The sequence below is a fragment of the Cannabis sativa genome, chromosome 7, assembly GCF_029168945.1.
Source record: "Cannabis sativa cultivar Pink pepper isolate KNU-18-1 chromosome 7, ASM2916894v1, whole genome shotgun sequence".
NCBI lineage: Eukaryota > Viridiplantae > Streptophyta > Magnoliopsida > Rosales > Cannabaceae > Cannabis > Cannabis sativa.
Window position 1 is genome coordinate 58,385,652 of NC_083607.1, and position 11,233 is coordinate 58,396,884.

General features: G+C 34.3%; 1 protein-coding gene across 2 annotated transcripts; it reads right to left on the minus strand.

The window, feature by feature from the left end:
• Window positions 1–99: 99 nt before the first annotated feature.
• LOC115697456 (endoplasmic reticulum oxidoreductin-1) lies at window positions 100–4,102 on the minus strand. Of its 2 annotated transcripts, none has more exons than XM_030624467.2 (9): window positions 3,651–4,102; window positions 3,409–3,540; window positions 2,823–3,078; window positions 2,570–2,680; window positions 2,325–2,443; window positions 1,957–2,061; window positions 1,582–1,784; window positions 1,304–1,427; window positions 100–539 (listed from the first exon to the last, which is right to left on the minus strand). In XM_030624467.2, exons 1-9 carry the CDS (start codon window positions 3,795–3,797, stop codon window positions 255–257), a joined length of 1,482 nt encoding a protein of 493 aa, XP_030480327.2. In that variant the 5' UTR covers window positions 3,798–4,102; the 3' UTR covers window positions 100–254. The 2 variants fall into 2 exon arrangements, with proteins under 2 accessions (XP_030480327.2, XP_060975014.1); XM_061119031.1 differs by having other exon boundaries at window positions 100–533; window positions 3,651–4,089.
• Between the last annotated feature and the right edge of the window lie 7,131 nt (window positions 4,103–11,233).

Consider the following 11,233-nt stretch of genomic DNA (forward strand, 5'->3'; position numbering starts at 1 on the left):
CTTAACAGATTTCTAAAGCCCCTATACATTTTAAATCCAGGTTTTCCCCTTAGCAATGTTGAAATGAAAGATGTTAATGGTAAAATGCAAATTATGATATGCTTTTTCAATTTTTGATAAGCTCTAAAAAACTTACAAAATATAGGTGTTTACAAAAATGTTAAACATACTTGTACATGTTCTTATTGTTTTTCTCTTCTATAATAATGTTGTTTTGTTTCCCCTTCCTCAAAAACCCAACTAGTTAGCTTAGCCTAATCTGCAAATATCAATGCCCAAATCCTTTTCAATCGACAATTGTTGTTTGTAGGAGCATTTACAGAAGACCACAACCTTTGTAATGGACAACTTGGTGCAGGTCCTTCAAATAATGAACCCCATATTCTTTGCAATGGGCAATTTGGTGTAGTGGGTGCTGAAATCTGCCCTTTCATGGTAATTTCAGCTGATGTTCCTACTTCATGGACGAATTTTACCGATTCGGATAGTCGATTGAGTAGGTTCATCAGGGCAATAACTTCATTCCTTTGAAACTGCAGCTGAAGACCAATAACAATAATATTAAGATAAGTGATATGATGATGGTTTTTAATATGTCAAATGGTGAGTAGTAAGACATTCTAAGAGAATTCATGAAAATGGCTTGGTTTGAGATGAGCTATATAAGTTGTAAGTGGGAACAACAGTATCATTTTAACTTGGTTGAGAATTATTGGTAAATTTTGCAACTTTTTAGAGTCCACACTTTCTTCCTTTTCCACTAGTGGAATCAATGTAAATGTTCAGAGCACATTTCTTTCTTTTTCTTCTTTCAATTAAGCGAGAAACTTAGAGGTTGTATGACTGTTTTTAGTTTCCAAAATTATGTTTTCAAAAGTGAGAATAAAAAATAATTTTTTGTCATTTTAAAAATTTAATGATTTTTGGCTCAGGTTTTTAAAAACTATTTTTAGATTTTGTTTTACTAAAACTCTAAAAATAGTTTTGGGTTCGGGTTTGGGGTTTGGTTAAAGTTCGGGTCTGGGGTTAAGGTCTGTTGTTCGGGTATGGGATCAGGGTTCGATTCAGGGGCCGAATCCAGGTCCAGGGTCCGGTAAGTGAGCAAAAATGTAAACTAGACAAAAAAAAAATTGTTATAGAAAATATCATTTTGATATTTTTGATGTAATCTGTTTTCTAGCATTTTAAAACTTAATTTTTAAAAAATTTGGCCAAACACCACTCCTACTAGTTTTTAAGAGCTATTTTTCTATTTTTAAAAACTGAAATCAATTTTTAATTATGAAGCCAAAAAACCCTTTACCGTTTGATCGATGTTCTCGTGGCCATCAACGGAGAAGAGAATCTTTAACGCAGTACCAAGACCAAGAACCTGAAGCTTTCCCCAAAGTCGACACTTCTCACATCCTACGCAATCCATCAACGAACTGCAATGGCAAGAAATGAACCCAAGATTATTATGTTTCAGAAAAATAAATAAAGAAGTTGAAAATGAGCATTCAACTTCTAAGTGTAGCTAATACAAAAAGATAACCACATTTTCTAATCAAATTTCTATGGAATTACACGTCGATACAATACCTAATGTTTCTGAACTGCTTCTGTATGTTTTGTTTTAGTTCGGGACCCCTTTGCCCTTTCCACAATTTAGCTTCATCAAAGGGAACAGGGCAAGCAGCTTGTAGTTTTGGACTAAAGAGCAGCTGTTTCATTAATGATTGTGTTTTCAGATCCTCAACAGGGTTACCGGTTTCATACTCAGCATGTTCCAAGTAAGGTGCGGCCTAATACATTAAAGGGGAGACAATAGAACTTCATCAATGGCAAATTAGTTCTTAATGATAAACAATGAATAGTTCATAAGAGTAAAAATATCAAATATCAATACATTCATACATAGATTTACAAAAAGAGTGTGTGTTACATCTACATAAAAACTGAAAGTTGAATACACACCTTAGTCACAGCTCTGAGAACAAAGAGATATGTGAAGTACAAGTTTCTCACACGGTCTGGATATCTTAGGACTCGATCATGTAGTAATGAGATATTTTGACCCCACTGAAATGAAAAATTGACAGAGAATAACAAGTCAAAAAACTTCAAAATTTCTTGTACTAATTGTGCACTTAAGAAAGATGTAATGGGCAAGTGTGCAGAATTCCTTGTCCTATCCTAAAATGCATTAAAAGCAACTCAAATCAAACAATGTTCAGGTGCTAACATGAACACTATCTCAGTGAAATATAAACAAGAAATATACCAATTTATACTGTAAAGAGTAAAATGGCAAGCCTAGAATTATAAATAAAACAAATCTGTACCAGATTTTTAGCTTCATCAAGTAGATAATCCGCAGCTATGTGGACCGAAATAGAAGAGTGAAGACCAGATATCAACTTGTACAAAATTCTTTCTTCCTGGCATACTTCTTCAGAAGGATCTGGACAAGTTGAAAAATCACATAAAAAAACTGTAAAGAAAGCCTATTATCCGTCACAAATTTATCTTAAAGAAAGAACTAGAAAAGTAATTATATATACATAAAAAAAAGGAACAAACAGCTCACATTTGGGACAGTTCTCTGCGTAAATGGCATCCCAAATCCTTCTAGCAGATGGCCCCGTGTAGCCAGTATATCGTTCAGGATTAAGTTGTAGATTCACATATGTCATCTCGGCTGCAAATTTATATGAGCAAAAGTTATAAATCAAAGCTTCAAGATCAAAATTTGATAAACTACAAGTTCCAATTTTATTCCCTAAACTATTAAAAGAAAAAAAAACAAACAATTAGTTCAACAAGAAAGCAGTAATGCGTACTATTGTCGGTCTCATCATCATTCGTCCAAGGATTGTCCGTTTCTGTCCAGCCTCTAAAGGCGTTACTATCCAGAGTGCGGTCCACAGCAGCCTGTGGCTTTCCCTCTTGACAAACAAGGTCATCAGCTGAAAGGCTCCTTTGGTAATTCTTGAATGATTCAGGGAACTCATTCTCTGGACATTCACAAACACTGCAATCCCGCAGGCGACACATACCATCATCAGGCCAGAAAGGGCAGTCACACCACAATTTGGCCTGCGAAAATCGCACCAACCAGGTTTCAGAAACCGAATGCCATATAGAGTTCAAGGCTGGAAATAATTCCAAGTAGAGTATAATCCTATTTGTTTTAACTAAATTGGTTTTGAGAAATAAATTACTTAATGTAATAGTTGATATCCTAACAAAACATAAGCCTATAACATTCTGATTACTATTACTGTATATCTCCATTCTATCAATACAAGTTACAACTTCTTTATCTACATACATGCTGATTAAATCAGTCCTAATAAACTAAATGAATAAAGATAACAAAACATTTTCACCATACAAATTCAGCTAACTCGTAAAAGATCAACTAACCTTGAAATAGCGGAAAAATGGAGTCTTCACAAGCTCTTGTAGTGATGGATTAAGAACTTCCTCGTTCAGATGATCCACAGTTTCATAGTCACAACAACAATCCTCCACAATCCCACTAAACTTATGTTGATCCTAAATTCAATGAAATGAAAAACATAAAAGAATTTAGTATCACATTCATAATAATCCACCACATTTTCCAGGTAACCAAACAGAATTGACCCAAAATGAAGAAACCATACCCGATCACAGAGACAAGGCTTATTAGTCCGTCCAAAGAGAGAAATTCTTGGACAAGGCCTAGTAGTCATAGCTACAGCAACGAAAATGGCAATTAGAGCTCCAATTACCCAACCCCATCGTTTCATCTGACCCTTCATTTCAAACATTAATTATGCAACAGCAGCAAATGACACATAAAACTATCGAAAACTCAAACTGTCCACGCGTTTGGTTGCCGGGAAAGTTTAAGAAAAGTTTGAAGATTTAGTTGAAAAGAAAACGAATGAGAAAAATCAAAGTTAAAGGGTTGATATATATAGGGGTGAAATGAATTGGGTTTGTTCAAAAAACTGATTTTGATTGGAGCTATGATCTAAGCAAGAAAGTCCGGGAAAATCAACGGCGAACTATGGGCAAAGTGGGAAATTGGGAATAGTCTTGGAAATTCTGTGGAACCGACATTAGGAAATGGTCCCACGGTATTCACCACTATTTAATGGGCCTAAACAATTTGGCCCAAATAAAGTGGGCTGGGCTTAACTATCCTACTTACCCATTAGGAAAGTTTACATTTTTAGAAGGAAAAGTACATATTTTGTTTAGATTTAAGGTGTTTTCAATACAGACAATTGTTTTAGCAACTATGTTATTTGGAGGTTACAAAAGGAAATAAATGAAAAATAATTCACAACCCGCAAAAATGAAAAAAAAAAAAAAGATTTCTCAGTAAATTATATATGTAATCTCTCTTTTATTAAGGAAAATGTGTAAGATATTTTTTTGATAATTTTTTTAATTAAGTAGCTATAACACTATACTTGAATACTTCATGCAAATGGGTTGGAAATTCTTGACTTACTTGTTCAGGAAAAGAATAGAGTGCTCATACTTATTGTAATTGTTGTGATATTTTGCACACTCAAGTACACGTATCGTTTACAAGTAATAGACTCACTAAGAGTAAGGTCGATCCCACGAGAATTGTAATTAAGTACGTTAAAATTAAACTTATTGTAATTAAGTACGTTAAAATTAAACTTACTTCTATTTGGTTGAATAAAAATTAAGAAATGATTAAAACTAAAAAAATAAAAACAACGCAAGAATAAGCAATTAAACTAATAAGGAAATTAATAGTTAATAAAAACTAGGGCTTCGACTTCAATTTTTTCTATTGATTATGGCCTAAAATGATTATCTTCCTATTATAAATTTCTATGCAATAGCAGGTTTACTAAGGTAATTTATAGTCTTCTCAGATATATAAATCTCAATCACATGCAAACTTTCTACTCTCGTGATAAATTTAACATGCAACAGGCATTAAACACAGAAACCCTATAAGATATCTAAACCATATAGGTACTCTCGTCCTATATCGAAATTCAGTTCTATTTCACTATAGCATAATTGACACTCACTTCTCAGATCTCGCACCAAAATCATAGGCAGTTAATTGGTGATCAGACAATTAAAAGTAATTAAGCACGAATGAAATAGAATACATAGAAACTAAGGGGAAAATAAATCATATTAATACCATAAAGTAATATCAAAAATATTCATCTAACCCTAATTGTAAAGACCGCTTAGTTTAATTTAGAAATTAGCAGCTAATTATGTTTAATTATGAAATTATTAATAGCTATTTAAATAATTATTTATACTGTTATTATTGAATTCTGAGATGCATTTTTATGTCAGTTAGTAGTTTTCATAATTTTGCATTCTGGTGCCCGGTAACATGGAACTCGGTGTTTGGCTCAGTAAAATCACAACTTAGTATGTTAGTAGATTGGGACGGTTAATTAGACATTGGGAATGTCGGGAATGGCCGGGAATTCAGAATTTCCCAAAATACCCCTTTAGTGTTAGTTATGCTATTTTAGTGAGAAGGGGCAAAATGGTCATTTTGCCCCATTGTTATTTTGTCCTTTTGTGGACTTTATGTTGTGAAAATATGTGATTTTGTGGGTTTATTATTTATTGTGTTGGCTGAAATGAGTTAATAAAACCATTATTTTATCCACTTTTTCAAAAAATAAGAAATTGAAAAAAAGAAGCATATCTCTCTCTCTTCAAACTCTCTCTCTCGTTTTTCCCTTAAGAACCCAGCTAGGGTTGGTGAATTTGCTGCTTCATCTATGGATTTCAATCAAATTCTTTGTGATCTTTAATCTAGGTAAGGTCCTTAGCTCTTTCTTTCTTATTTTCTTGAATTGTAAGAAAAGAAATCATGCATGTAATGGAGTTTAGTTGCTGTTGGGGCTGTGGTTGTTTGTTGTTGATCTCTGAAGTTAGAATATGATTTAAAATGTTGATTCAAGCATGATTGTGCTGGTGATTTGTTGGTTTTATCAAGCTATGAAATTTTTACTCAAAACTATGTTTTTTCAAAGAAATTGATGAATCCGTTGCTGCTCTTATTGTTGTTGCTTGTTGTTGTTTTCTGAGATTATTTTATGCATATCTAGGAAGATTTGAGTTGGTTTGGATGCTTGTTTGTTAGATTTAACCAAGTTTGAGTTTTGAACTCAAAGCTTGGAGCTTTAATGGTGGATTTTGATTTTGTGCATGAAGCTTTGTTTTATCACTTGGAAAATGTTTATTAGGGTCTAATTAGCAGGTCTGGAAAGTTTGGTTGAGTTTGGAAACGTTTTGGTTGGAGAATTGATTTTTGGGGTTTTTCTGGGTAAAACCGGCTAACCGGTTTACACTGCTTGTAAAACCGGTTACCCGGATTTTGCAGTAGGGTGAGAAACCGGTTTTTCTCCACTTGTCGTTTCGTGCTAGTTTCGGGTTTTCAGACAGTTTATTCTCTGCTAGTTTGGGGGTATTTTTGTATTAAGTTACAGTAGGTTAAGTTTGGCTTTAAAACCTTTGTCCCGGTTGTGATTTAGCGTGTCACTTATCGGTGTTGTGATTTTTACGGTTTAGGAGCCTGTAATCCGCCGCGCAGTCGTTCCAGTCAGGTTGACTGGCACACCTGAATTCAGAATTGAGGTAAGATTAGTATAACAGTATGCATATGTAGATTACATGTTTAGCGTGCATGTAGGAAGCCTGTTAGATTACATTAGATATGTATGTTGGCTTCGAACCATCCAACTATGTCACGTCGGTACAGGCTGGAGTATGACCAGCAGCCGGAGTATGACCGGTTCGACCGATCAGGCTGACACTGTATCACGTTGGTACAGGCTGGAGTATGACCAGCAGCTGGAGTATGACCGGTTCGACCGATTAGGCTGATACTTAGGTTGGTGGTTCCGTACTATTTGACGTATCACGTCGGTACAGGCTGGAGTATGACCAGCAGCCGGAGTATGACCGGTTCGACCGATCAGGCTGATACTGTAACACGTCGGTACAGGCTGGAGTATGACCAGCAGCCGGAGTATGACCGGTTCGACCGATCAGGCTGTTACTTGTCAATAGTACCGTCCCTATGAACGTTCAGAACTCAATACCGTGTTGGACACAGCAGTTAGGGGGACTCTGTATCGTGTTGGACACGGTAGTTAGGGTTATGGTCAGGGGTATGGGCGTCTGATCATGACCGGGATTTATGTATGAGTATTATTATGGTTTTCTTACTGAGTCTGTCGACTCACAGTGCTATGTTCATGTGTAGGTAAGGGCAAGATCAAAGCTGTGGAACCGTGAGGACGAGCCTATGAAGATTGTACATGTCGGGGCGGTTAGGCCTGGAGCGTACGATCCTCGGGACAGCAAGGCTATTTTTGTAATTAGTCGCTAGGCGACAAGTATTTTGTATAGACAGTAAACTTTTGTAAATTTTTTGTAATCGGGATCCCGAGTATTTTGTATAAATATTTATAAGTTTAATTAAAAAGCAAAAATTTTAATTAATCACGTTTTCCATAAACCTCGTTGATTAGCAACGAGCTGCACAGTATGTTTAAAAATCACGTAATACGCCTATGCTAGTTAGGGTGTTACACTAATCAAGTGTTTAGCTACACATGTTCATGGAAGCAAAATCACACATATTAACTTAAGAAAATAGAGAAGAAAAGAATGTTGAAAACCCTCTAAAGAATGCCTCCAGTATTGACTTCGGTCTCTGAAATTCGTGCTCTATATTCTACTGTTTATTTCCCTTTGAATTCCTCTCCCAAAAACTATTAAAGTCCACTTCTTTTATAGCCAAAAAATGATAAAATAAAATAAAACCGCTGAAGAAAAAAACCTATTCTTCTTAGGATTAGAAAACCTATTTTGCTAAGAATTAGAAAAGGAGGTGAGTTTTCTACTGTGTCAACTGATAGTATTTTGGCCATAACTCTCTCGATATTGCTCGGAATTGGACGATTCAAGATGTTCCGGAAAGATAAAAGAGAGATCTAGAACTTTTATGTTTTAACTTTTCAAAAATCTAATCAGAACATAGTTGAATTCAGAATTGAAATTTCAAATTTATTTTCTTGCACAATTTTCTCTATTTTATACATCATCTTTTTGTGAGATTTTTTTATCTTTTTTCCATCTTATTCCTTTGATATTTTATAATCTTTTTCTATTTTAAATTTGCAAGAATAAAAGATAAAAAGCGTAAAATTGCTCCAAACAAGAGTAGAACTAAATTAAAAATATACTAAAAAATAACCTAAAAATAATACTAAAAACAACCTATTAGTAATCTTAAAGGCTTTTCTAGCCAACTTATAATAATATTGACTCGTAGACTAAGGATCGTTAATACTCCAACCACATAAAAATTTTAAGTGTCTTATTCATATATTTCATTCTCAATTGTATTTTCTTAAGAGCTAAAGAAAGCCATAATACCATCAAAGATTACGTTGTATAATTATGGTACTCACCCGAATAAAATATGGTCTTCATTACCAAGATAGTGCTGATCCAAATACCAAAATTAGGCTCGATGAAGATCCCACTGAGGCGACCAGTCACCAAAAAGGAAAATATCAGCGTGATGAAACAAACCTTCATGACGAACACATCGATGAAGGAGAAGAAGACGAAGAGTCTAAGGATTTATATCCTATGGATCAAGAAGACAATCCTGTCAATAAGGGAGATGAGCTCCATGAACCAAATCCCAATAACTTTCACAAAAGATGATGCTAAGCATGTGTATTTTTCACACAATGGCCCATTGGTGATAGAAGCTCAAATTACAAATAAGAAAGTGTCTAGAGTTCTCGTAGATAGTGGGAGTTATGTCAACATTCTCTTCAAAGTTGCCTTTCAAGCTATAGGTCTGGTAGAAATAAACTTAACACATCTTGTCCAATTCAACTCTAAGTCTTCAACGGAGATATATTGCTGCCAATAGAAAAAATACAACTTCAATTATATTAAATGGAGAAGTTTCTGAAAGTAACGTAATATCAGCCTTCAAATATTGTACATTTGTGGTAGTGGACTGTCCCACTGCATACAATGTTATCTTGGGACGACCTGCTCTAGTAGACTTTGGAGCTGTAACTTATATTCACCATTTATATATAAAGTTCCTAAGTAATACCGGAAGCATTGGAACTATCAGGCGTCATCAAAAAAGTGCGAGAAATTGTTATAATGTCTCAACCAAAATTATCCTTATGGTTAAGGAAGAGAATCCAGTTGAACTCGGAACACCCGTTCAACCAGCACTGGGGGTATTTCGGGAAGAAGATGAATTAGATCCACGTAAAGGAGTGAAAAAAATTATTGAACCAATGGAGGAGGTAGAAGAAGTGTGCATCAACGATGAAGATCCTATGAAAGTCATCAAAGTAGGGAAGAATCTGCCTCCAGTTGTAAGAGAGAAAATTCTATCAACTGTGAAGAAGAACAGTGATGTGTTGGCATGGAACCATTTTGATATGACTAGAATCAGTCCTCATGTAATCTATCACGCTTTAAATGTAGACCCAAAGGCAGATCCACTCAGTTAGAAGAGAAGGCCATATTTAATCCAGTTCGAGCGAAAGTAGTAAATGCGGAAGTAGACAAGCTAACCAACATAGAATTCTTATGGGAAGCTCTATATCCAATTTGACTCGCCAATCCAGTGTTGGTCCCCAAGCTTAATGGAACTTGGAGAATGTGCATTGATTTCACATATCGAAACAAAACTTGTCTAAAAGACTGATTTCTACTTCTACGAATAGATCAAATGGTTGACGCCACATCCAGGTACAAATTTCTCAGTTTCATGAATGCATACTCCGGTTACAACCAAATAAAGATACATGTAGCGGATCAAGAACATATCAGCTTCCAAACTGACAAAGACATTTATATATTATTATACAATCATGCTTTTTGGATTGGAAAATGCTAGAACCACATTTCAAACTTAGTGATAGTTTCAAACTTTGTTTTTGCTGTAGTTTATAGGGTTGTTCATCAAACCACTCAAACCGTCCGCACCACACCGCACCGCAAAAAAATGTGGTTTGAAATTCTTTGCGGTGCGGTCGCGGTTTGAATTCTTCCTAAACTGCGCGGTGCAGTGCGGTGCGGTTTGCAGTTTGCGGTTTTGACTTGTTCATATGCGGCTCAAACCGCACTGCACCACACATTATGAAAATACAAATTTTTATATTTATTTAGGTCCAATATGTGAATGTTCAACACAAAGCCCACTAATTATTGTATTACTGAAACTTAATTTTCTTTTTATATATTTATGTTCAAGCTTTATGGTTTTTTTTTTTACAAGTGTTGCTCAAGTTTTGTTGTATTTGTGATAGTTTAATTATTTGTGATAGTCCAAATCGCAGAAATCGCAAAACTGCACTGCACCATTTTTAGCAGTGCAATTTTTGTAGTTTTTTGGTTTCGCGGTGCGGGTGAGGTTTGAAAAATTAGAAAAACCACACGCATGCGGGTTGGTTTGAAAAAATGGTCGAAAACTGCACCACCCGCACCGCGAACACCGTAGTAGTTTCCAATGTTAGATTAGCATGAATCAATTGGAGTAGTGTTTGCTCTAGCATAAATCAAGTGGAGTAGCTACTATGGTAAAAAGTTACATCAAGCATAGTTGTCAGTATTTTCTTATATAAGTTTGTAATTAGAAATTTAATTAGTAGAGTTACTATATTCAAATAATATTTGCAAATGGCATATATAGTAGAGTAGCTTAAACTGTATTAATTTAATTTTCTTTATGAAAGCAGAAACAAACATGAACTGAAAATATATTTCAAGAGTTGGGAGCACTTTAATCCAAAAAGGTTTTTACTTAATTATATTTTGGTCATTGTATTTGCTAACACCTTGGTACATATTATACATATGAGTATTGTTACAAGGTATTTATAATTCTTAGCACCACGATAAAATATTGATTTATAATTAGTTAATAATTTTTTATAATATTTATTAAAATAAAGTAAGTGGAACTCATTACGAGGTTTCAATGGTTACATTTTTATTGTAATTATCATGGTTACATTTTTTTAAGCCATTAGATTACTATTAAATGGTTGTGATTAATTTGGAAATTAAATAAAAATAAATAATAAATAACTTGTAACCTGAAAATAACCTAATCATTTATTTCCTTATAAAACTTTAATTAAGATTAATTATATTTTAAAATTAAATTAATTATATTTATTAA